This window comes from Nyctereutes procyonoides, unplaced genomic scaffold, assembly GCF_905146905.1.
Source record: "Nyctereutes procyonoides isolate TBG_1078 unplaced genomic scaffold, NYPRO_anot_genome, whole genome shotgun sequence".
Classification (NCBI taxonomy): domain Eukaryota; kingdom Metazoa; phylum Chordata; class Mammalia; order Carnivora; family Canidae; genus Nyctereutes; species Nyctereutes procyonoides.
In genome coordinates this window covers 39,115,436-39,139,317 of record NW_026575126.1, presented here as the reverse complement: position 1 = coordinate 39,139,317, position 23,882 = coordinate 39,115,436, and the positions used below count along the sequence as shown (strand labels likewise).

General features: G+C 52.2%; 1 protein-coding gene across 1 annotated transcript in view; it reads right to left on the bottom strand.

Moving 5' to 3' along the window:
- The window catches only part of LOC129519830 (ATP-binding cassette sub-family A member 17-like), a 67,037-nt gene that overhangs the window by 26,793 nt on the left and 16,362 nt on the right, over positions 1 to 23,882 (bottom strand). Inside the window, exons 8-16 of the mRNA XM_055340665.1 lie at positions 23,462 to 23,635; positions 18,316 to 18,488; positions 17,258 to 17,401; positions 16,063 to 16,192; positions 14,589 to 14,743; positions 13,119 to 13,274; positions 12,758 to 12,968; positions 11,799 to 11,949; positions 6,254 to 6,352 (exon numbers count right to left, since the gene is read on the bottom strand). Of these exons, the coding sequence (XP_055196640.1) occupies positions 6,254 to 6,352; positions 11,799 to 11,949; positions 12,758 to 12,968; positions 13,119 to 13,274; positions 14,589 to 14,743; positions 16,063 to 16,192; positions 17,258 to 17,401; positions 18,316 to 18,488; positions 23,462 to 23,635 (1,393 nt within the window). The remainder of the gene's footprint in view (positions 1 to 6,253; positions 6,353 to 11,798; positions 11,950 to 12,757; positions 12,969 to 13,118; positions 13,275 to 14,588; positions 14,744 to 16,062; positions 16,193 to 17,257; positions 17,402 to 18,315; positions 18,489 to 23,461; positions 23,636 to 23,882) is intronic.

Below are 23,882 nucleotides of genomic sequence, written 5' to 3'. Positions count from 1 at the left end.
ATGAGAGACACAGAGAGAGGCAGAGACACAGGCAGAGGGAGAAGCAGGCCCCACACAGGGAGCCTGACGTGGGACTCGATCCCAGGACTCCAGGTTCACGTCCTGGGCCAAAGGCAGGTGCCAAACCACTAAGCCACCCAGGGATCCCCTACTTTGCATTATTAATGTTGTCTTCATCACTTACTCAATCTAGATATTCAACAAGACAATAAATTAAACCTCAGTGAAAGGTGTTTACCAAGGTCTACGGTGTAAATACTCTCACCGTGGTTTTGATTGCAAATCATCATCACAACGCGTCCATCACACAGATAGAAGTAGATGTGAATAACCTCAGGAGCACAGATAGTAGAGTGTAGCCAGATCATGAGGAGATGAAGTCTCGGTATTACCGTTTGTGATATTGTGATTTATAATAAGAAATATATGCTTGGTCTTCATTCTGGTCCTGGCACTGAGCTCCAAAAATGTTTACAATTTCCTAAGTGGAGGTGGCAGTTAAGGTGTGTTTTGTTTGTACGAATGACTGTGGCTTTTGGAAAGCATCCGCGGATCTGGATTGGGGCCACTGGCCAGGAGAACCATCCATGTGATGGCAAAGTTGGAACTTCCAGGCCCACCTCCCAACCTCCTGGGAGGGGACAAGGGGCTGGAGACTGAGTCCGGGCACCAGCGGCCAATGATTTAATCAAACAACCTTGTGTATGTGATGAAGCCTCCGTAAAAACCCAAATGGGCAGGGTTTGGAGGGCTTCCAGGTTGGTAGACCCTGTGGAAGTGTGGGGACAGTGGTGCCCTCAGAGATCATGGAAGGTTTGAACTCTTTCCCTGTGGTTGTCCACCTGGATCCTGTATCCTATCCTTTATAATAAACTGGTAAATGGAAGCCAGTGTTTCTCTGAGCTCTGTGAGCCATCCTAGCAAATGAATTGAAGGGGGAGTTGTGGGAACATCCAGTTTATGGCTGGTGGGTCAAAAGCACAGGTGGCCACCTGGACTCGTGACCAGGGACTAGAGTTGGGAGGATGGGGGGGGCAGTCTTGTAACCCTGAGCCCTTAACCTCTGGGATCTGATGCTATTCTCTTAGACACGTAGTGTCAGCATGGAGTTACCAGCTTGGTGGTGTGGGAAAAACCACACTCTGGAATTGGTATCACAATTGTACCACTGTTTTTACTGTGATTTATTTATAAGCTTGTGCAATTTAAGTTTTATTAATTGCTGTGTTTAACTGGCTCGCACAATTCTTGATGACTTAATGATCGGCTCTCATGAGCCAATATGAGCCAGCTCCAGCATACCTCTGGCAGGAGCCCCAATTCCTCGTTGGCTGTTGGCAAAAAGCATTAGCTCCTGGCCGCATGGATTTCTCCCTAGGGCTGCCTGTGTGTCCTCACAAGACGGTAGCTGGCTTCTCCCAGACTGAGCAGAGAGAGAGAGAGAGAGAGAAAGGGAGCACGGGACTACAATACTTCTGTGACCTAGCCTTATTAGGCACATAGCCGATTCTGCAAAATCTTGCTGCTTATACGGGTCAGCCCTATTTACGGTGATAGGGTGAGGCAGGAGTGGGCACCAGGGGAGCCTCATCGGAGCTGCCCTGGCCTTGTTCCCACAGACCGTGTGCCCCGGAGGCCCTCCTCGCCTTTGCTGAGGCTCTGCTTCTCTCCACGGTTTCTCCCTGACTTTTCTAGGCTTTCTACTTGTACATCCTTTAGCTTTTCTACACCTTGTGGGATACTAGCAACAATTATCAGAATTTGTGGCGCCTCTGGTCAGGACTTCATCTGGTACCCGAGGTGGATGTGTTGGGGAAGACAGCACATGGCACTTCACCACAATGTTTGCTTTGGCCCCATGAAATGTCATGGCATAAGGTTGTATTTTGTTTTTTAAGATTTTATTTATTTATTTGAAAGAGAGTGCATGAGAGGGGACAGAGGCAGAGGGAGAAGCAGAGTCCCCACCGAGCGGAGAGCCCGATGCGGGGCTTGATCCCAGGACCCCAGGATCATGACCTGAGCCGGAGGCAGATGCTTAACCCACTGAGCTACTCAGGTGCCCTCTAAGGTTACATTTTTAATTTTTCTTCCTCATTTGGTTTCTGCTAGTATAATTTGTTTTTTTTATTAGATAACGGTGTTGTTTATTAAGACTGAATTTCAGGAAGGGAGGGAGGGGAGTTTCCTACAGATGGAGGTTGGCGCACACTGCCCTCCTTCAGGCATCAAACGATAGACTTTTGCAGGGTGCAGACTACGAGCTCCCCCGAGACCTTCTGCACCGCGGTAGACGGCGTCTCACAGACCCCCCAGACCCACCTCCGAGTGCTCGCACTCTGCCATCATCTGCCTCATTTTCTTCCCAGTTTTATCGAGATGTAGGCGACACATGCCATCAAGTAAGGTGCCCACCATCATGCCCCCAGAGATGCATACATTGTGGAGCGACCTCCACTGTGCGTCCAGCTAATATCCACCACCTCCCAGAGTTACAATAATTTTTGCTTGTGGTGAGAACTTTTAAGATTCACTCTCTTAGGGGACGCCTGGGTGGCTCAGTGGTTTAGCGTCTGCCTTGGGCCCAGGGCATGATCCTGGGGTCCTGGGATCGAGTCCCACGTTGGGCTCCCTGCGTGGAGCCTGCTTCTCCCTCTGCCTGGGTCTCTGCCTCTCTTCCTCTCTGTGTCTCTCATGAATAAATAAATAAAATCTTAAAAAAAAAAGACTCACTCTCTTAACAACTGTCAGATACACAATACAGTACCGTTAATGACAGTCGCCGGTCCGCACGTGACATCCCCAGAACTTACTTGTCTTGGAATTGGAAGTTTGTGCTTCACCTGCCTATCCCCCCACCCCACCCCCCGGTGACCACAGGTCTGTTCTCTTTCCAGGGGTGTGTCTTTAGACTCCACAGGTAAGTGAGTCCACACCGTATTTGTTTTTCTTCTGCCTGACTTATTCACGGAGTGTAATGCCCTCATGTCTGTGTCATTGAGAATAATAGGATTTTCCTTCTTTCTAATGACTGAGTACTATTCTTTTATGGGGCTGGTGTGTGTGTACGGTCCGTGGAAGCTTCTTAATTTGATACAGTCCCACGTGTATTTTTGCTTTTGTTGGTTGTGTTAATCTCCTCCCCTTGATTGTGAGCTGGACCTAGTGACTAACTTTTTTTTTTAAGTTCTAGCTTTTTAATTTAGATTTTATTTATTTATTTATCTATTTATTTATTTGAGAGAGAGAGAGAGAGCAGAGTGAGGGGCAGAGGGGGACAGAGAGGGATGAGCAGACTCCATGCCAATTGTGAAGCCCAATGCAGGCTCAATCTCATGACCTCTAGATCATGACCTAAGCTGAAACCAGGAATTGGATGCCTAACGGAGTACAGATAATTTTTTTTTAAAAAGACACTGAAGACCTAATTGCTATACACAAAAGACTGCCCCTAACAACTGAAGAATGCATGTTCTTTCAAGAACCTAGGAAATTTTATGAAAACAGAATATAAGCTGAGCCACAGACAAGCATTTTGAAGGAAGGAGGCTCGACAGAGACATACCAGAACCGGAGTAAAATCAGATCAGAAATCAAGTCCATTAGCAAAACAGACAAGGCACAAGAAAACAAGAAAGCAGGTTTTTCAAAAATCTCCTTGAATTTGGAAATTAAGAAACAGTTTTCAGTAAGCCACAGGTCAGAGCGGAAACCACAATGGAAAACTAAGCAAATTTCTCACTGACTGGTAATGAAAATACTACATACTCAAAAACTGAAATTCAGGCAAGCAAAACTCAGAGGGAAATGTATGTCCCCATACATACACATACCTGTGTTATGCGGCTGTATGTATATGTACACGTATGTCTGTGTGGCTGCAAACCGGCAGAGTAAAGTCGAAGGACGTAGAAGGAACCGCTGGCTGTGATAAAATGCTTCCCCTAACCAGGAGATGACATCCCTCCTCTCTGCTTCTAGTCGGCATTATGCTGCAGACCCTACTAGTGAGATGAGCCAGTTAAAGGCATAAAGACTGGAAAATTTACCTGACGGGAGGGTCATACAGAAAATACTAAGGAAGTCAACCCCAGACTGTCTGAACTAACGAGTTAAATAATGTCTCTAGACATATAACATACAAAAATGATTTCTAGATCTGCAACAAGTGATTGGAAGCTAAATTTAGAAACCCATTTCCATAGCTTCAGAAAATATGAAGTACTTCGGAGTAAGTTTAGCCAAAGACAATGCAGAACATCTGGAAACTGCAAAACATGGCTGATAAAAATGAGAAATGACCTCCCAAATAAACAAAGCTACGTGTGATACCTATGGATTGGAAGGATGAATGTTTGAAAGATGTCCATTCTCCCTAAATTAATCTGTAAATTCAACTTAGTACCAGTCATAGTCCCTACAGGTTAAAAAAAATATAGTTTAGACAGTTTTAGGTTTACAGCAAAACTGAGCAGAAAACAGAGTTCCCATCTACTCATTCTACCCCTGCTTCGCTCACACACACCCCGTTCCCTCGTTTTCCCTATTGTTAACGGCTTGCAATTAGTGTGGTGGATCTGTTGTAACCAATGGAGGTCCTTTTTTCAAAATAGAATCTGATGAGTTTATATTTAAATTTACACAAACGTTAACACAAACGACCCATAATGGCCAAAACAATCTTGAAAAAAAATAGACCTGAAGGAACCATCTACTACCTAACTTCTAGACGTCCCACAAAGCCACAGGAACCCCAATGGTGAGGGACTGGCATGGGACAGACAACTGTTCAGTGGAACAGAATAGGGAATGTAGAAATTGCCATACACATTCAATTGATTTTTGGTGAAGTTGTGAAAACAATTCAGTGTGGAAGGAAGTCTCTTCCCCCAAAAGGTTCCATCATGACTGGATACCCATGTGCAAGAAAATGAGCCTCAGGGACGCCTGGGTGGCTTAGCGGTTAAACATCTGCCTTCAGCTCAGGTTGTGATCCTGGGATCCAGGATCAAGTCCCACGTCGGGCTCCCCACAGGGAGCCTGCTTCTCCCCCTGCCTGTGTCTCTGCCTCTCTCTGTGTGTCTCTCACGAATAAACAAAATCTTAAAAAAAAAATGTGTTTGGCACCTGCATAAAAACACTAATGGGTGCTGTGAGGAGCTATGGGCAGGAGGACAGTCTCATCTGAGACGTGAGAGGAAGTGATGCAGAGACAGGTGTTTATGCGCATGAGTATAAGTGACCACTGGCATTCTCCAACAACAATAATACAGGTTTGTGAAGTTGAAAAAAGAGAGAATTAAAATATACGATATAGGGGCGGGCGCCTGGGTGGCTCAGTCGGTCTAGCGTCTGCCTTCGGCTCAGGTCATGATCTTAGGGTCCTAGGATGGAGCCCCATGTCGGGCCCCCTGCTCACTGGGGAGCCTGCTTCTCCCTCTGCCTCTGCCCCTGCCCACTCATGCTCTGTCTCTTTTACTCTCGAGTAAATAAATAACATCTTTTAAAAATACAACGTATACAGCTTGGTGATGGTGAGGTGTGTGTGTGTCCCAGGGTCTCAGCATTGTCCAGGAGCGGAGTGAATATATTACTTCACTTGGCACTTTGATAAATTCCATACGTGTGTCTCAGTGTCTACGCTGACCACTAATGTGATACCGTAAGAACGTGTAATCTCCAACTAGCATTAGGGAGAAAAAAAAAAAGTACAGAATGAGGAAAAATAACCGAAAAGGGGGAGAGAAAAAGCCATGTGGACTAGCAGAAAAAAATAAAATATGAGCTTTAATGTGTCATTAATAACACTTGTAACAGCCTACATGTTCCAGGTAGCAAGCAGGTACGGCCAGAGCAGCTGTCACTGTCTGGGCTTGTGTGGCCTCCTGGGGGCCCCCTGAGCGCCCCAACACGAGGAAGGCCTTCCTCGAGGGCCGCTCAAAGCTCGCTGGCTCAGTCAGGCAGCCGTGAGCCCGAGGCCGTGAGCCTTCCTGACTGCGAGAGCCACCCGTTACTCACTGTCACTGACGGCATCCCAGGGGACACCGTGTCGCTTGGTTTGCTTTGTCGCCCCTGGAAAGGGCGGTGGATTCAGCGCTCTGCCCGGCAGTGTCCCTCTCACTGTGAGTCCTCGCGGGGGGCGGGAAGGGCCCGTGAGGGTCGGACCCGAGCCCCGCACCCGGGTTGGACGTGGGACCCTCGGGAGCCCCCCGGCTGCCAGACCCTGGGCTGTGCGGTGTCGGCCCCCCCTTACCGGACGAACACCTCCTCCATGGTGGTGACTGCCGCCCCAAAGCTGGCAACCCCCAGCTCCACCTGCCGCCGCTCCAGCTCCGTGAAGAGACATGCGAACCTGCAAGGGAAGAGTGGTTGTCTCCCCACAGGTGCAGGGGAGCCCCCCACGGGCCCTGGCGCTCCATGGGGAGATAGCGGGGCCGCATCAAGTGCTCGGCTTTGGGGCTCCTGAGGTCAGCACTCTGCACCAGGACAGCGGGGGGATGGATTTACTCCCAAACGTTTCTGGGGCAATGACTCTCGCATAGGCCTCGTGAATGATGCAGCTTTCCACGCGGTTTGTGGGGTGCTCCCTGAGAGCCCGGAGCCACCCGAACCCTCCCGTGTGCACGCACTGCTGTGGCCAGGCCCATCCGGGGGGCAATGTGGGGGGCGGGGGCTTGGCGCGCCCTGCAGACACTGCAGTGCCGAGTGGACACCGAGAGGGGCATGCACCCAGCGGCGCCCCTCTCCTCGCACCCCCTCTGCACGCCTTCCATTGCCTTCTAGCAGCCGAATGGAGCAACGCTGAGCGCAACACCGGGTGCACCCGCCACCTGCCACCTGCCACCTGCCACCCAGCCTCCGCCTCGGGGAGGAGCCCGCGCTGCACGGTGCTGGGTTGACGCCCACTACTGCTCGCCCGGGCTAGTTCTCGCTCGCCTCGGGGTCTCTCCCCTCCCGAACTGGGGGGGTGTTGGGGCGTCGAGTGTTCGCAGGCTCACTCAGCTGCAGTTGCTGAAATCATGCCCGCGGGTGGCAGGCTCCAGGTGTGGGGCGATGCCGTGCTGTCACCCACCGTGGGGCAGGCCTCTCCAGCACCCCATAGGGTGCTCTCCCCCCCCTCCAGGTGACTCATCTCCCACTCGCACACGACCAGTTTCGTGCCTCCTGCTGCTGCCGTGCCTGGCTCCTGTCCTGTGCTGCCCAGGCCCGGCAGTGGAGTGCGTGGCCTCCCCTCGTGTCTAGCTCACCCAGCCACCGGGCGGGAGGCTCAGCAGGCCGGTGCCGCGCCGAGGTCCTCTCGTCGGGGTGGGGGGGTGTTCCACGAAGGAATACGCCGCAGTCGGGGTGTTGGTTCCTCTCTTGATCGACATTTGGACGCAGGTGATGGGTCTGGGGACCCGCAGGCTCCGCTCGGTTTCTTGCTTCCCCGAGGGCCCCGGCCCATGGAGCCCCAGGCCCTGGAGGACTTGGCAGATGCTCCGGTCCACGTCCCGGCTGCGCCCAGCCTTCCAGAAATCTCACCGCAGCCCCGACCTGGGCGCCAAGCCCTCCTGGGCCCCCACTTAAGTCCATTCGACCCGTTCCTATTTTGCTAATGACATTGTGTTTACGTTCATGTTCTGGTTGTTGGTATCATAGGCCCGCTGCCCCACCCCACCCCCCGCCCATGACTTGGGGGCTGCTTCCTTCTCTATTTCCCGAAAGATTGAGGTTATTTCCTCAGTGACTGATGGGGACTGGAATCCTCTTTGCGGTAACGTTTGTCATTGCAAATTCAATTTCATCAGTAGATGCGTGGTTATTCAGATTCTTCTTTTTCACTGTGTGTCAGTTGGAGTAGGTTGTGTTTTTCAAGAAATCAGCCTGCTTTATCTACATTCTAAACAGTTTAGCCCATTAAGTCTCCAATTTATTTGTGGTTCTTTCTCATTATCCTGTCATAACTCTGTGCTGGGTGTGCATGGTGGTTTGCTCATTCCTCATGCTGTTCTTGTATTTCTTTTTTTTCTCCTTAATGGCTTAGGCGGGGGCTTAATCATTTTTATTGATATTGTAATAAACAATGTCTGGCTATTTTTTTCCCTCAATGTTTTTGTTTCTTATTCCACCATTTGTTCTCTTCATATTTATTATTTCTTTTCTTCTCTGTACTCTGCATTTAACATTCTTTCTGCTTTTTCTGCCTCCCTCAGCTGGAAACTCAGGCCACTGGCCTTGAGGCTTTCTTCTTTCCTAACATAAGTGTTTTGGGGCTATATTTTTCCCTTTGGGCACCGCTCTAGCAGCATCTGAACATTTTGGATCTGTTGTGTCTTCATCATTGTCCAATTCTAAACTGTTTCTAATTTCTCTTTGACCCATAAGCTGTTCAGAAGTGTTCAGAAGTTGAGTTTCCAAATGTTTGTGGATTTTCTAGGTATCTTTCTGTAATCAAGTGCGAATTTATCCCTTCTGCTGCGTGTTGAGGAGCCTGACTCATGACGGAGAGCCTACATATGAGACAAGGATGCCGGGAAGACAGCAGAGTGGAAAGGACCCAGCATCTGCCTCCCCACTGACACAACATCTGAGCTTGCAGAATCTGCCTAATGTGCCTGGCCCGGAAAATTATAGTCAGAGCCGTTAGGCAAGAAAAAAGAAGAGGCATCCAGAGCGGAGAGGAAGAAGTGAAATTATGTGTTTGCAGATGACGTGATTTTATATGTAGAAAACTCTACAGATGCTACAATGAAGCTGTAAGAAGTAATAAGTGAGTTCAGCAGAATAGCAGGATAGAGAGCCAACACGCAGAAATCAGTTGCATTTCTAAATACAGTGAACAAATCTAAGAAGGAAATAACAAAAATAACCCCACTTACCATAGCGCCAAACAATAAAATACTTAGGGGTTAACCTAAGGAAGTGAAAGACTTGTAGAATGAAAGCTATAAAAAATTGCTGAAGGGAAGTAAAGAAGACGTAAATACACTGAAACACATCCCATGTTCATGGACTAGGAGATGTGATGTTGTTCAAATGCCAATACCGGCCAGAGCATTCAACGGATTCAGTACAGTCCCTACCAAAAAAAGCAATGATTTTTTTTTTTTTTGCAGAAATAGAAAAACCCTTCCTAAAATTCATATGGAATCTCAAGGGACCCTTAATAACCAAAACAATCTTGCAAAAGAACAAAACTAGAGAATGATACTTCCTTGATTTCAAAACTTGCTACAGGGCAGCCCCTGTGGCTCAGCGGTTTAGCGCCACCTTCAGCCCAGGGCGTGATCCTGGAGACCCGGGATCACATCCCATGTCGGGCTCCCTGCTTGGAGCCTGCTTCTCTCTCTGCCTGTCTCTCTGTGTGTCTCTCATGAATAAATAAACAAAATCTTGGGGAAAAAAAACTTGTTATGAAGCTACAGTATCCAAACAAGGTGTTATTGGCATAAGGGCAGACACATAGACTGATGGAAGATAGCAGAGTGCCCAGAAATAAGCCCTCGCACATATGGTCAAATGATTTTCAACAAAGGTGCCAAGAATTTGATGAGGGAAGGACAATCTTTTTAACCGATGTGGAAACAGGATATCCAAGTGTGAAAGCATGACATTGGACCCTATGTAACACTACATACAAAAATGAACTCAAAATAGATCAAGGACCTAAATGTAAGACCTAAAATAATACAACTCTCAGAAGAAAACATGGCACAGAAGCTCCACAACATGGGATCTGGCAATGATTTCTTGGACGTGACATCAAGGGCACAGTAACAAAAGAAAAAATAAATGGGTCGGACTTCATTCAACTTAGAAATTTTGTGCATCAGGATTTACTATCATCAGAGTAAAAAGACAACCCACTAAATGGGAGAAAATATTTGCAGATCCTGTTATCTGATAAAGGACTAATATCCAGAATATATAGAGAAGTCCTACAGCTCCAGAACAATAGAAAACAGCTTGATTCAAAAATGGGCAAAGGACATGAGGGGTGCCTGGCTGGCTCAGTCAGAGGAGCATGCACCTCTTGATCTCAGGGTTATGAGTTGAAGCCCCACGTTGAGGATAGAGATTACTTAATAAATAAAAGATTGGTTTTTTTTAATGGGCGATAGTAGACATTGCTCCAAAGAAGACATACAAATGGAATAAGCACATGAAGAGATGCTTAGCATCACTCATCATTGGGGAGATGCAAAACAAAGTAACCTCATGCCCATTAGGTTGGTGAGTAATTAAAAAAAAAAAACAGAAAACAACAGGTATTGATGAGCTATGGAGAAATTGGAATTCTTATGTACTGTGGGAGAGAATGTAAAATGGTACATCCTCTGTGGAAGACAGCATGGCAGTTCTTCAAAATTTTAAAAATGAAATTACCATATGGCCCAGCACTTTTCCTTCTGAGTAAATATATCCCAAAGAATCAAAAGCAGAGTCTTGAAGGGATACTTGCACACCCGTGTTAGTGGCAGCATTATTCAGCATTATCCACCACAGCTAAAATGTGGCGGCAACCCAAGTGTCCATTAACAGATGAATGGATAAACACAATGTAGGGTGTGTGTGCACACGTGTGTGTGTTATAGACTAGTATTCAGCCTTAAAAAGGAAGGAAATCCTGCAATATGCCACAGCACTGAACTTTGAGGACATTGCACTAAGTGGCCTAAGCGAATCACAAAAGTACAGATACTGCATGATGGCAGCTGAGGGCAGCCCGTATCACAGAGCCAGAAAGTATAAGGGTGGGTGCCAGGGGCTGGGGGAGGACAGTGGGGACTCAGTGCACTCCTGGAAGTAACCAAGTAGAGAGAGACTCTGATGGTATGGATGAGTAGGGTGAGTCCAGAAGGCGAGGTTTTGAGAAGGCAAGATGGAAGGATCTGGAGCTGGTGCAGAAGGGCGAGCCTCCACCAGGAAGAGAGACGCATCATTGGCTATAAAGATGGAAGGAAGGAAGACACGTGTGACGAGAGTGAAGGGGACTTCTTGTTTGGTGGCTCCCATCTTCCTCACGAAGTTGAGCTAAGACTCCTCCCTGAGAACTACATGAGGGAGAGGAGGTGGTAGTGAGTGGCGGGAACCACTCTGAAGTCTGGAATAATTGAGGAAAATCAGGCCAGATGTTCGTCTTGGCTCAGCCACCCAATAAGGGTGTCTGTAAAGTCACATTTAAGAATTTGACTTTGGGGGGGATCCCTGGATGGCTGAGTGGTTTGGTGCCTACCTTCGGCCCAGGGCGCGATCCTGGAGTCCCGGGATCGAGACCCACATCAGGCTCCCTGCGTGGAGCCTGCTTCTTCCTCTGCCTGTGTCTCTGCCTCTCTCTCTCTCTCTCTCTGTCTTTCATGAATAAATAAATAAAATCTTAAAAAAAAAGAGAATTTGACTTTGGGACACCTGGGTGGCTCAGCAGTTGAGCATCTGCCTTTGGCCCAGGGTGTAATCCTGGGTCCTGGGACTGAGTGCTGCATCGGCCTCCCTGCAGGAGCCTGCTTCTCCCTCTGCCTGTGTCTCTGCCTCTTTCTCTGTGTCTCTCATGAATAAATAAAATCTTTTTATAAAAAAAGAATTTGACTTTAACTTGAAGGCTACTGGGGGCCATTGAGGGGTTTAAAGGAAGGAGGGGACATGATAAGAGCCCCGTTACTTTCGAGTGCTGCTCTGGCTAGAGTGTGCTGTCTTTCCAGGAGATAGCAGAGGCCTGGGGGTCCAGACCCCAGCAGAGTAGAGAGGCCTTGCTGATGAGAGGGGCAGCGGAGCCGGCTGTGAGCGTGCACACGGGGACTCCCATCCTCTGGGGTCCGCACCTGTGGATGTTCTTTTTAGGAAGAATAAATGTTAATTCTTCTCCAGTGCTGGACTGCAAAACTGCATTTGGTATGTGCTGATAAATCAGATGAGAAATCTTTTCTGTGCTACAATGAGGTTTCTTCACCAAAGTCATATAATATCCAGCACCTGAAACAACATTTCAAAGACCGTGAAACCTTCTTTGGGGGCAGAGGGTGGGCTGAGTTAGCCAGCAAGCGCAACAAGCTGGGAGGGGATGGATGCCTGGCCAGGGTGCTAGCTGGGCGTGGAGGTGGGGGTCAGGGAAGGCCCCCAAGGTTTGTGGACTGATGGGATTGGGGCACCTCTAAGGTTTGGGCCAAGCTTGTAGAAGAAGGGAGCTGTCTGTGCTGGGGGCAGCGGGTGCAGTGGCAGAGAGCAGGGTCCGGGGGGGTACCGGGCTGCCCAGGGTTTGGACAAGTCCCAGAGAGCCTGTCAGCGTCCACACGGGCATGGAATAGACTCCAGGTACACGCATGTGGAGTTCAGGAAGGGGTCCAGGCTGGAAAGACACTCATTTTCCAGCACAGGAACCCAGATGAGGACACCCGGTCCGTGGGCAGATGGAGTGAGGCGGTGGAGGCGCATCCACGCCCCAAGCAGCAGAGACACAGGAGGGCCCAGGGTCCCGGAGACCAGGGGCAGCACTTGTGGAAACAGCCCACACCTGCGTGAGTGCTCCACACTGGCTCGCTCCTTGAGTGTCCGTTTTATAGGTCGGAAGGGAAGGCAAAGGATAAAGCTCCCGGTCGCACGGATGAAGAGGCCAAAACCAGCAGAGGGGACTCAGACTCGGATCTCCTGACCCCAGGTCTCAGATCTTTCCCTGCCTCCTCCTGTCCTAGCCCCTCCGCTGGCCTCAGCGTCCCCCCGGGGAAGCCAGCAGCCCCCCTGCCCAGGACAGGGCCTGTCCCTGCTGCCCGCCCACCCCGCTCACCATACTTCTGCTTGAGGAACAGCGAGGACCCGCAGCATTGCACCTCCCCCTTGGCCATGATGGCCACGCGGTCCCCCAGCAGGTCGGCCTCGTCCATGAAGTGCGTGGTCAGCAGCACGGTGCGGTCGCTCTTGTGCTGCTGCAGGAGGTCCCAGATGGCCCTCCTGGAGATGGCGTCCATGCCTGAGGTGGGCTCGTCCAGCATCAGCACCTGGGGGCGGAGGCTGGCTACGCGGGAGGCTCTGGTTCTGTGCACATGTGGCCACGCTGCTGGCGTCTGGGGGTCCACAGCCTGCCCCTGCCCGTGGGGGGCAGCCGCCCCGGGTGCCCAGCCCTGGCCCGGGGCCTCCTGCCCGCCTACCTTGGAGCCCGCTATGAGGGCGATGCCGATGGAGAGCTTGCGCTTTGTGCCCCCGCTCAGGAACTTGCTCAGGGTGTCCCGCTTGTCCTCCAGCCCGAGGACGTGCAGCATCCGCTGGACTTCTTCAGGGCACTTGTGGTGGGACAAGCCCTTCAGCTGCAACAGTGGGGGTGGGGAGGTTGGGAGGGGGTCCCAGTGGGGGCGGGGGCGGGGGATGGGCTGCCGGGAGCCTGGCCTTGGTGCCGCCTCCTCCATCAGTGTGCCCGCCTGGTGCCCGGACTCCCTCCCGCCTCCCCGTGGGGGCCCCTGTCCGGCGAGCATTGTGCCAGGATATACGTAAACTGGGCACAAGACTCTCACTACCTTTTGGGAAGGGGATAGACAAGAGGCGTTTGCATTTTGAACCACGTGAGTATATGTCATATTAATACTAAGTATAGCATATTAAAGGGTCACGCATCACGACCGAGTGGGGTTACCCTGGGGGCCCGGGGCAGCTTCCACCCAGGGAAAACTATGCATAAGTGTCTCATGATGAAGGGTGTGGCTGACCTCTGCCCCCAGTTCCTAGAAGGGCCTCTAAATCCATGGGACGATAGGGGTGTCCTTGTTATTTGTGTCATACCCTCAGCCACACCTGAGCGGACATAACGGGTTGACTCAGGACCTGCTAGGGACGAGGTGTGCAGAGGCTGCAGATGGAGTTCAGCCATGTGGTCCATCATTTGACCATTAGGGCCTATGTGATGAAACCCCAAGAAAATCTGGACACTGGGACACCTGGGGGGCTCAGCGATTTAGTGCCTGCCTTAGGCCCAGGGTATGACCCTGGGGTTCTGGGATCGAGTCCCACATCAGGCTCCCTGCAAGGAGCCTGCTTCTCCTTTTTTTTTTTTTAAAGATTTATTTATTTATGATAGAGAGAGAGAGAGAAGCAGAGACACAGGAGGAGGAAGAAGCAGGCTCCATGCCAGGAGCCCGACGTGGGACTCGATCCCAGGACTCCAAGATCATGCCTGGGCCAAAGGCAGGTGCCAAACCACTGAGCCACCCAGGTGTCCCCTCCTGCTTCTCCTTCTGCCTGTGTCTCTGCCTCTCTCTGTGTCTCTCATGAATAAATAAATAAAGTCTTAAAAAAAAAAAGAAAACCTGGGCACTTGCAGGTTAAGTGAGCGCCCCAGTATGCAGTCCTGTGCCAGTGGGGGCATGCATCCGGAGGACATGGGAGCTTCCTATTTGGGACTGTCCCAGACCTCACCCTGCTCATCTCTCGTTTGGGCTAGTCCTGATTTGCATCCTTCATAATCAAAGTGTGACCCTTGCCCTCTCCCCCTGCCTGAATGTTTAGGGAATAGTGTCCAGAAAAAGTCTCAAGACCTTGTGAGGTTGGGTCAGGGAGCTGCAGGCTGTCTTACTGTCATCCCCAAGAACAGACGCAGAGGAGACTGAGCGTGCCATCCCCAGACTCACCCGAGCATAGAAGTAAAGATGCTCTGCTACTGTGAAGTTATCGAACAAGATATCGTGCTGGGGGCACCAGCCCATGCTCTTCCGGATCTGAGCCACATCGCAGGAAATATCATACCCATTGACATATACCCATCCGCTGGAAGGAGCAAGGACACCTGGGAGCAAGAGGGAGACACTCTAGGGTCATCGTCAGCCAGAGCACGCGGCACTTCCAAGGCTCGACGACGTCCTCCGTATGTTTGCAAGCACGTCACGGTCAGTGACATCCAAGGAGGGTGAGCCCTGTGACGGTGAACGAGGACTTGCAGGGGCGGGAGAGACAGGACGTGAGCCTCCTGCCTCTGAGGGGTGCCGGCCTGCCTCAGTGGGTACAACACACACAGGCGCATGTCAGGCAAAGACACGATGATAAGCGACACGAGGGCAATGTGGTTTGGGGGGACAGTATCTGGGGCATCTAACCATTCTGAACTGAGACCCAGGACTGATTTGGCTTGATTCCCAGTAAGCCCTGGGGAATGCGGGGTGCCCGTGGGGAGGTGTGGGCCTTCACAGCCGGGCCGTCAGGGCACTCTCACCCCTTATTCCATCTCCTTAGTTTAACTCTATTTGCAACAAGATTAAAAGAAGAAAGTGTAGCGAAGCACACAAAGGACGCAGGTCCCAGCCTGGACCCCCGACACCTGTTCAGCATAGCATCGTGGATTCCTTCACGCACATGCTGACTCAAGGGTTAAAGTTTTTAGCAAAAACAGGAAAATACAGATTCCAGGGTTTTTTGTTTTTGTTTTTTTAGTGTATGTGCTGCTGAAGAAGTAAGCACAAAATTCTGTTTTTTTAACTGGCTTCCCCCCCCAAAAAAAAGGAAAAATTGAGGCCATTTCTTCACATCCACAAAACTGATCTAATTTGGGAAGGCTAAAAAGATTTCATCATTATGAATACATGCCGTTTATTTATTCAACCCTCACTGGTGGTTAAGGAGGGGGTTTGCAGTTTTTTACAAGTCGTAACAGGTGGTATGACTTTGCCTTCTTCCCCATGCATCTCCTTACTCCAAATCAATGTAAATAGATTCGGGATGCCTGCGCAGCTCAGTCAGTTGAGCGTTTGCCTCTTAGTTTCGGCTCAGGTCGGAGTCCCAGGGTCACGAGATGGACCCCCGAGTGGGGCTTCGAGCTCAGCAGGGAGTCTGCTTGGGGTTCTCTCTCCCTCTGCCGCTGCCCCTCCGGTGGGAAGAGACGTGTGGGGCCGTGTTCACAGCTCCATGACGGCGAATGAGATCTAATTCCCCAGATTGACCATAAGACCCAAAGGTTCCCTTTTCCTCGTTCGGGTCACGTGAACAACCAGGTGCTACGCAGACAGCAAGAGCGTCATATTCGGACGTCAGTGAAATCCGAGGAGGGGAGATGGAAGCACATGTGGGGAGTGCGGGGGCTCTTCCTCGGGGAGGGCCGCCCGGCGCACGTACCTGTGAGCATGCAGCACGTGGTGGTCTTGCCGGCCCCGTTGTGTCCCAGCAGAACGGTGATCTGCCCCTGGTACAGGTTCATGGTCAGACCTTTGACTGCCACGTGCTTACTCTTTCCCATCTGATACACCTGCGGAAAATTCACATGGCGGGCATGTGGTGTTCCTGAAGCATCTATGAACCACATCAAGTTGCCCTGAACTTGGATTCCCAGTCCACCCATGGGAATCCAAGGCAAATCTGGGAGGGCACCAGGGTTTAGCTGCCTGGGGCTGCAGAGGAGCCTGATGGGGGTGCAAACCCGGGGGCTTCTCCCCGGCACCCCAGAGGCCAGAGCTCGAGGACGAAGGGCTCAGAGCTTGCTTGGGAGTCTGCTCCCTGCTTCTAGAGCCACACTTCGCACTGACGTGGCCCAGCAGCTGAGAATTCCCACCAGAACCGTGGGTCTGCAGACAGCAGGTGTGTGAACACAAGGGAAATCCCTGCTCGTGGAAGCCGCAGGCGAGCCTAGCTGCTGGGACCGCTCGCGATGGACCTGGAGCCCCCAGCTGTGTCATGAGTCCCTGGGCTCCCCGTGACACCTACCCCCCAACGCACACACCCGGCGCCCACAGCCACAGGAGGGCGGCACGAAGTGTAACAAGGCTTCAGCGTCTGGACACGGACACGCCTCTCCCTTGGACTCATCGCATTTAAAGATCAGAAAGTGCCAAAGGGGAAATGCTGCTCTGTGGGATGCGCCAGGGCACAGGGCTCACGTCCAGGCGTCCTGCCCCGGGAGCGCTTAGTCACGCGGGGCTCAGCGCGCAGCAAAGGCTCAGCCAGCACTGGCGACAGCCAAGCCTGCCCCATCTGGAAGCTGGGCCCAGCGACTGGGTGTGGAAACCATGGGGATGGACGTCAGCCACCAAACAGCTGAGCTCCAGGGGGTCCCCAGGCAGCGGTGCTGGCGTGGCCGGGGGCGGGAGGTGTTTCAGCCAGAATCATCTGGACCCTCCGTCCTCCCCCACTTTACTGAATGACAGGAAACGGGACGCGTGATGCTAGATTCCTATTTCAAGGATCCCCTCCCGGAAGGAAGCTAAGCCTCTCTCGGGAATGAATGTACCTTGTAACCACCAGGTTATTATCAGAATAAAACAAGCCTCTACACGTGATTTCTTAAATTCTTAAAAGGAGATTTGTGAGCTCCTACCTTGTAGAGCTGTCGGATTTCAATCCCTTTCACCAAATCTGTAGGCTCTTCCTGAATGAACTTGCTTTCCGAAGCTTTGTCTGGGTCCCCCACGTCCAGCACTGACCGTGTGAGGGATGAAGACCGTCCCTGCCAGTGGGATGGCTAGACAGAAAGTCAACTACATTAAGGTGTTCGGGTGAATTGACCGTCTTCTTCAGGAACATAATACTTGGGTAAAATAAATCCTCCACCCCACCCCGCCAACCCCAACTCCCATGTTTCCTGGTACCAAACAGCTAATGGTACCTGGAGAAGTCTGGCAACCTGTTCACGGACTCACTACCAATGAGCTGCATTTGAGCCCACAACTCATGGTCCTGAGGGTGGAGCGATCGACAGGACATGCCCCACACCCGGGCTCCCGGTGAGCTGGGGAAGCCGTCATGTTGGCAGGCAGCCCCCTGGCCGAGGCCTGGAGAGATAGTGGGGTGGACGCTTCTCCACACTCCTGGAAGGGCCAGTGGGGCCACCTGTGCCCTTCGGACAGGACCACCTCCTTTGCAAATGGTGGGACGGGGCCGCTGGCGGGGCTGCGGGAGCACCGCATCCGCAGGTGAGCTCCACTTCGTGAGGACAACGTGGTCACCACGGGAGGCAGCGACTCTGAGAACTCATGGTGGGGGGGGGCAGCCACGGGAAGCTGCACCTGCCGGCCCCAGGGTCACACGGTCTCAGAGAGGGTCAGGACTACAACAGCCCAGAGGGGAAGGAGGCGGTGGTGTCCCATGGGGACTTGCGGGGCCTGGCACGGGCGTGGGCACACCGGACATCGCAGACACGCTTGCAGCCTCTCTGCACGGGTGCCAGCGGGGGGCAAGGGTCAGAGGCAGACTCCTTCGTCATCATGTTCCCTTGGCGACCACAAGCTGATGGGCTTGGGGTGAATCCGGGCTAGAGGAGCCCACTTGGATTTCCTGGGGCTCGAGGTTTCGATCAGGACACTGACACGGGTGAGGGTGTTGTGGGGCTGTACACGATGTCACGTTGGTGTGTAGGATAGGAGCGCCGGTACTCACCATGACAAAGAAGTACCAGGGTTTGGGGATGCCGTACTCCCCTGGGAGGACGGCCTCCACGTACCAGGCCACCAGGCCGTACAGGACGGAGTCCAGGACCAGCATCACCAGCACGTGGGAGAAGTTAAACTCCCCACTCAGGCCGCCCACGTGCTTCCACCGCATGCCGGTGCCTGAGCCGAAGGAGGCATGACGTCAGTGCATGGGAGGTGCCCAGGCCACCCACGGGACTGGACTGTTGGCCTGGGCCGAACATGAGGCACCAGAGGGGAGAGCCACCGCCACGAGTTTCTCCCCAAGAAAAAACATTTTCAGGATCCCTGAGAGGAGGGAGGAGGAGTCTGGTCATCCAAGGGTCTTCCCCATGGCCTGTGCCCGTCGCACCGCCTCTCGCTGGCTGGTTCTCTTGAAGCGAGGTGGGCGCAGGTGCCTCCTTGCCCTGCAGGTTCCGTGCCCCCCCCGGGGTATGTGCCCTCTGTGAGCATCCGTGCTGTGATCAGAGAGGGGCCTGCTTGTGATTCAGTCGTCCCTGTATCTGCAGCATCAGCCCCGGGGCGGAGGAGGGGCCCGGGACCAGTTCCGGAACGCGTAGGGAGGTGACTAACCTGTGTGATGCCAAGCATCTAATCTGAGTGCAAGTTGACTAAGCTCGTCATTTAAAGCATCCAAGGTTCTGAGCGTGTGCTGCCACCCGGCAGGCTGGCAGGGGCGGGAACCAGTGACCACGAGAGAGGTTTGAGTGGACTTCAGGTGAGCCAGCGGGTGGGCTGGTGTGTTAGTGTCACACATCCATCAGGTGTGTCAGGGGGCCCCCGGAAGCCTGCACTTCCAACACCCTCTGGTGGGGGGCAGCTGCTGCCGCTTGGGGTGGGGGGGAGGTGACCTCTGAGCCCCTTCCTGGCATGGGATCCCGTGACCTGTGTCTCTCTGTGTACTGGCCCAGGGCGTCGCCTTTCACTGCAGCTAACAACCAGACCTCGCCCAACTGGTACGGGTTCCAAGGCCGCAGTGGCCGCCGAGCACACTTAGCTCCTGAGAGCCAGGTCCATCCCTACCCAGTGCAGGTCCGCAGGGTCCAGGTGGCAGAGGGCAGAGCTCCTTCCCCACCTGGGCAGGTGCGCGATTGCCAAGTGACCTTAGGTATTTACTGTGGATGCGTGAACTGAAGCTTTAACAGGCAAGCCGCAGGAAAAGTCCGGGTGACCTGCCCCCTCCCTGCCACCAGTTGCCCCAGAAACCCCCAGCCTGCACACCCCACACCCACACCCCTGGCGGGGTGTTTGCAGGCAGCATCTTGCTGGGTCTGGCCTCTTAGCCAAGCTGGCTGCCTCCCTGCCATTGGTCAGCGCGACATTCACGTTTCGTGACGACTGCCACTCCAGATGAAAAGCTACCGTCTTGCCAGCGTTTTACTATTTGTTCCAAACTTTTGGTTCTTTCTCTCCTCCTTTCCTCTTTTTTTCTTGCATTCATAGAGAATCTTTGCATGATTCAATTTTATTTCCACTGCTGATTTATTATTTCTACATCTAGTGTTGTTGCAGGGTTTACGGTATTTGTCTTTAACCTGAGTGTGTCATCAGATGACGTTTCAGCTCCTCGCGGGTCCTGTGAGGACCTTACACAGCGTCTCCCCAGCCTCCCCACCCCCACTGTCACCCCACATCTTCTGCATGAGCTCTAGATGCTATAGGTTCCTCCTGCTTTTGCAGTAGACATTCCTCTCAGAGAAAAAAAAAAGTCAAATCAAAACAAAACAGTACAAAAACCATGAAAAACAAAGTATTTTCCATTCCTGGTGCTCCTAAGTGCTGTGTGCAGATCCAAGCTTCGGTCTGCTATTCTTTTTGCCTGAAGATCTCAGCATTTCTTGCAATGTCTCCTCCCCATCAAGTCTGTCAGCTTCTGTTCCTTTGAGACAGCCTGTCTGTCGCTCACTTTCCGGCAGCTTGGCAGGGTTTGGCCCGAGCGTGTAACCGGGTCCCCGCGTCGTGTCCTGGCTTGTGTGCACCTGTGGCCCGCTGGGATTCGCTCTTCCACGGAGTGCCTACTCGAGCCCCCTGCTCCGCGCTTTACTGTAAATCCTCACATTTAACTGATGTGTAGGAATTCTGTACGTACTCTGGACACGAGAGCGTTCTGTGGGTTCGATGTGTGTCCGTCGGCCTCTGTCCTCCATTCTGTCTGTGGCATCTGAAGGTCAGATGTATCTGTCTTTGTGGTCGGTTATATTTTGTGTCTTGCTTGATGAGGAATCTTTCCAGCCTCGAGGACGGGGTGTCCTTTTCTGTGTCGTCTCTGAAAGCTTTGTAGGGTTTCGACGCTGAAATTGATTTCCTCATGCTGTGCACTGGTTCTTCCCCCAGAAGGTTCTCCAGGGGCTCTCGTGCCACCTCCTGACCCCCACTGCTCCCTAGCACCACTTGGGCCTTTCTTTCCTGTTCTCTCAGTCTTTTTGTCAATCTCTAGCCTGTGTTCAGGCTCCTGTGGTCACTCTGATGAAAAGTAGTTTTTTAAAAAATTTTTAATTAAAAAAATAAATTTATTTATTTTAATTTAAATTTTTTAATTTTAAAAAACATTCATTTAAAAATAATTTTTTAATTAAAAATTTTTAAAAGATATTATTTATTTATTCATGAGAGACACAGAGAGAGAAGCAGAGATACAGGCAGAGGGAGAAGCAGGCTCTATGCAGGGAGCCCGATGTGAGACTCGATCCTGGGACCCCAGGATCACACCCTGACCCAAAGGCAGATGCTCAACCGCTGAGCCACCCTGGTGGCCCAATTCCTCAGGCTTCTTGTGAGATTTTCCTCCTGCCGCCTGGGGTGCTTACTTTTACGCTGGTGCCTCTGGTGTAGATTTCTTATTACTCTTGTCTGGGATTTGCTGGGCCTCCTGAAATCCAGTCTGGCGACAGATGTGGGCCCCATCTCTTCAGAACCATCTCTTCTGCCCCTTTCTCTCTTTTCCTGCTGGACCTCTGCTCCTTGCTCTTCTCTGAATGTTTTCTCAACTCTCTTGCACATTTTAACATCTTTTCCATTCTCTTCGCTGCCTCCTGCATGGTTTCCTCTAACCTACTCCCAGCCCATAACCATCCCTCGGCTGTTTCAGAGCGACTGTTAACCGATCCACTCAGTTTTTTATTTGGTTGGTTGCAGTTTGCATTTCCCAGAAGAGGTATTTCACCCTTATTCCTGCACATATTTTCAAAGATGCCTTTAAAAAAAAAAAAACCACACCTCCCGAGCATTATTGTTTCATAATCTGTGTTTTGATCCCCAAACAGGAGGACTTTGTGAATCTATTTTACTTTCTCCTGTTTCTGTTGGTTCTCATCCACAGTGGCTTATTTCCTTATGTTTTCAGGTGCTTTTTACTGTGCTGTGTTTTACCCTTGAGAACCCATCTGTGGCGATTCACCACGATGGGGATGAAAGTGCATCTGCCGGGTGCCTGAGTGGGGGGCTCCCTTGTCCCAGCACCTCCTGAAATCACGTCCCTGCGCCAGGGTCCCTGGACGGGCTCCAGGGTGACCCTGGGCTGCAGCTCCTCCAGAGAACCAGCCTCTAACCAGTTCTTGGGGGCAGTTTTCTCATTTACTTCTTCTCCCATGATGCGGTTGGCACCAGGGCACCTTCCCCAAGGCCCTCTGGTCTATGGGGCCTCGGATACACATGCGAGGAGAGACTTCCCTGCTCCCCTTCCAGAAAGCCGGCACCTCCGTTGCTGGCCAGGCTGGGCTGGGCCGGGGCTGAGGGCTTCCAGCTTCATCCTGGTCCTGTCCCTCGCGGGTAGTCCACACCCAGTGACCACCGGGTGGCAGCGGCGAGGAGGCCCGGCCACTCGGCCCAGCGCTCCTCCAGTGGCCAAGGTGTCAGGGCTGCATGTAGCCCTGCCTAGCCTGGCTCCCCCTCTCCCCCAGAGATGTCAGCAGCCGAAGCAACCCAGGTGCCTCAGCTTTCAACACACAGGCTCCATAAACATCCCTATTCATTCCCTAACACATGAGGAATCAGAGATACTATTTTAAATCTACTTCCCCCTGTACTTTTTTTAAAAGATTTTTATTTATTTGAATGAGACCACAAGTGGTGGGGAGTGAGGGGCAGAGGGAGAAGGAGAAGCCGACGCACCACTGAGCAAAGAACCGGACCCGACGCAGGGCTCTGTCCCCAGGCCCTGGAATCATGACCTGAGCCGCAGGCAGGTGCTTAACTGACTGAGCGTCTCAGGCGCCCCTCAAAGGATTATTTGTAACGTGTGGTCTCGTCGATGCTTTGTTAAGGAAAACTACTCGGCTGCAAAACCTTCTAGTCAACTGCACACCCTTCATTATATTTTAAGCAGCTGTACCCTGTTTAGACCATCCTAACTTCACAAAGACGCTAACTGGTAGACGGTGCCTCTGACCAGGTCACTGGAAATCATCCCAGTTGCGGTAAGAGGACCTGCCAACTGGATCCGGCTTGGCGTCCTATTCCTGCCCTCTGAACCTACCCTTCCTAGTCCAGAACCAGGACTCTGGTGATAGGAGCCAACGCGGAGTCGTGAAGACGCATGAAGATGCTCGCTGCAGTGTCCGCGCCAGGCCGCCTCAGTGTCTCCGAGATGTGGGACGGCGTCGCCCAGAGCGTCCACTGAGCTCAGCGGGCGTCGGCCTTCGTAGGTTAGCTGCGACCTTCCGCAGTGACTGTCGTCGGCGTTCTGAGGAATTCTTCCAACCCCAGAATGTAAGACACACACAGGCGGGGGTGTACTTCCGAAGGTGGGACTTGGGAGGACAGTAGGCCAGCACCGAGGGACGGTGCCCCCGCTGACCCCGAGGTAAGTGGCCCTGCGTGATCTGTCAAGTTCTAAACGCGCTCACTGAACTGAGTGGTGAATCTGTGTCTTTTAGATGTGTCACTATGTAGGCTTATAATTTCCTGAGTCATTAATATGCTTTAGTTTGGCTCCCGAACCAGGCTGTGAGCTGCTGGTGGGAACCGCGTCCTACGACCCACCGTGCTCGCCAGACACTGTAAGGGCTTGCGACGCCGAGGGGGCTGGCGCGGGCCACTTGGGAAGGCCATGGGCCTGGCCTGGGAGCAGGTGCAGAGCTTCCAGGCCACTGCCCTGGGGACATGGGAGGGCTCACCTCTGATCTCGAAGGAGGAGATTAGCCGGACTCCTAGCGCCATGGCGATGTTGGAGAGGAGACAAAAGGCCACTTTTTGGAAGTAGGTCCTCTGGGGGTAGCTGAAAGTCAGGTACAGGTACGGAAGGTAAGTGAAGAAGAAGATGATGCCTCCGGCGGCGGTTGCTACATGAGCTGCGGGAAGATAGGACAGGAGCCCATCAGCCCTGCACGAGGGGACACAAGCCCCTTCCCGCCAGGACCCGCCGCAAACCCTCTCCTTCCCGGACAGCGGCCCTTCACACAGCCCTAGGCCAGCACAGCATCTACCAGCCTCTCAGGGACCCTTCATGTCCTCCCTGTTTTTACAGAGGAGGAAACTGAGGCTTGGCCACGGGAAATACATTGGCCCAGGTTCATGGAGCTAGTAAACCACAGGTCA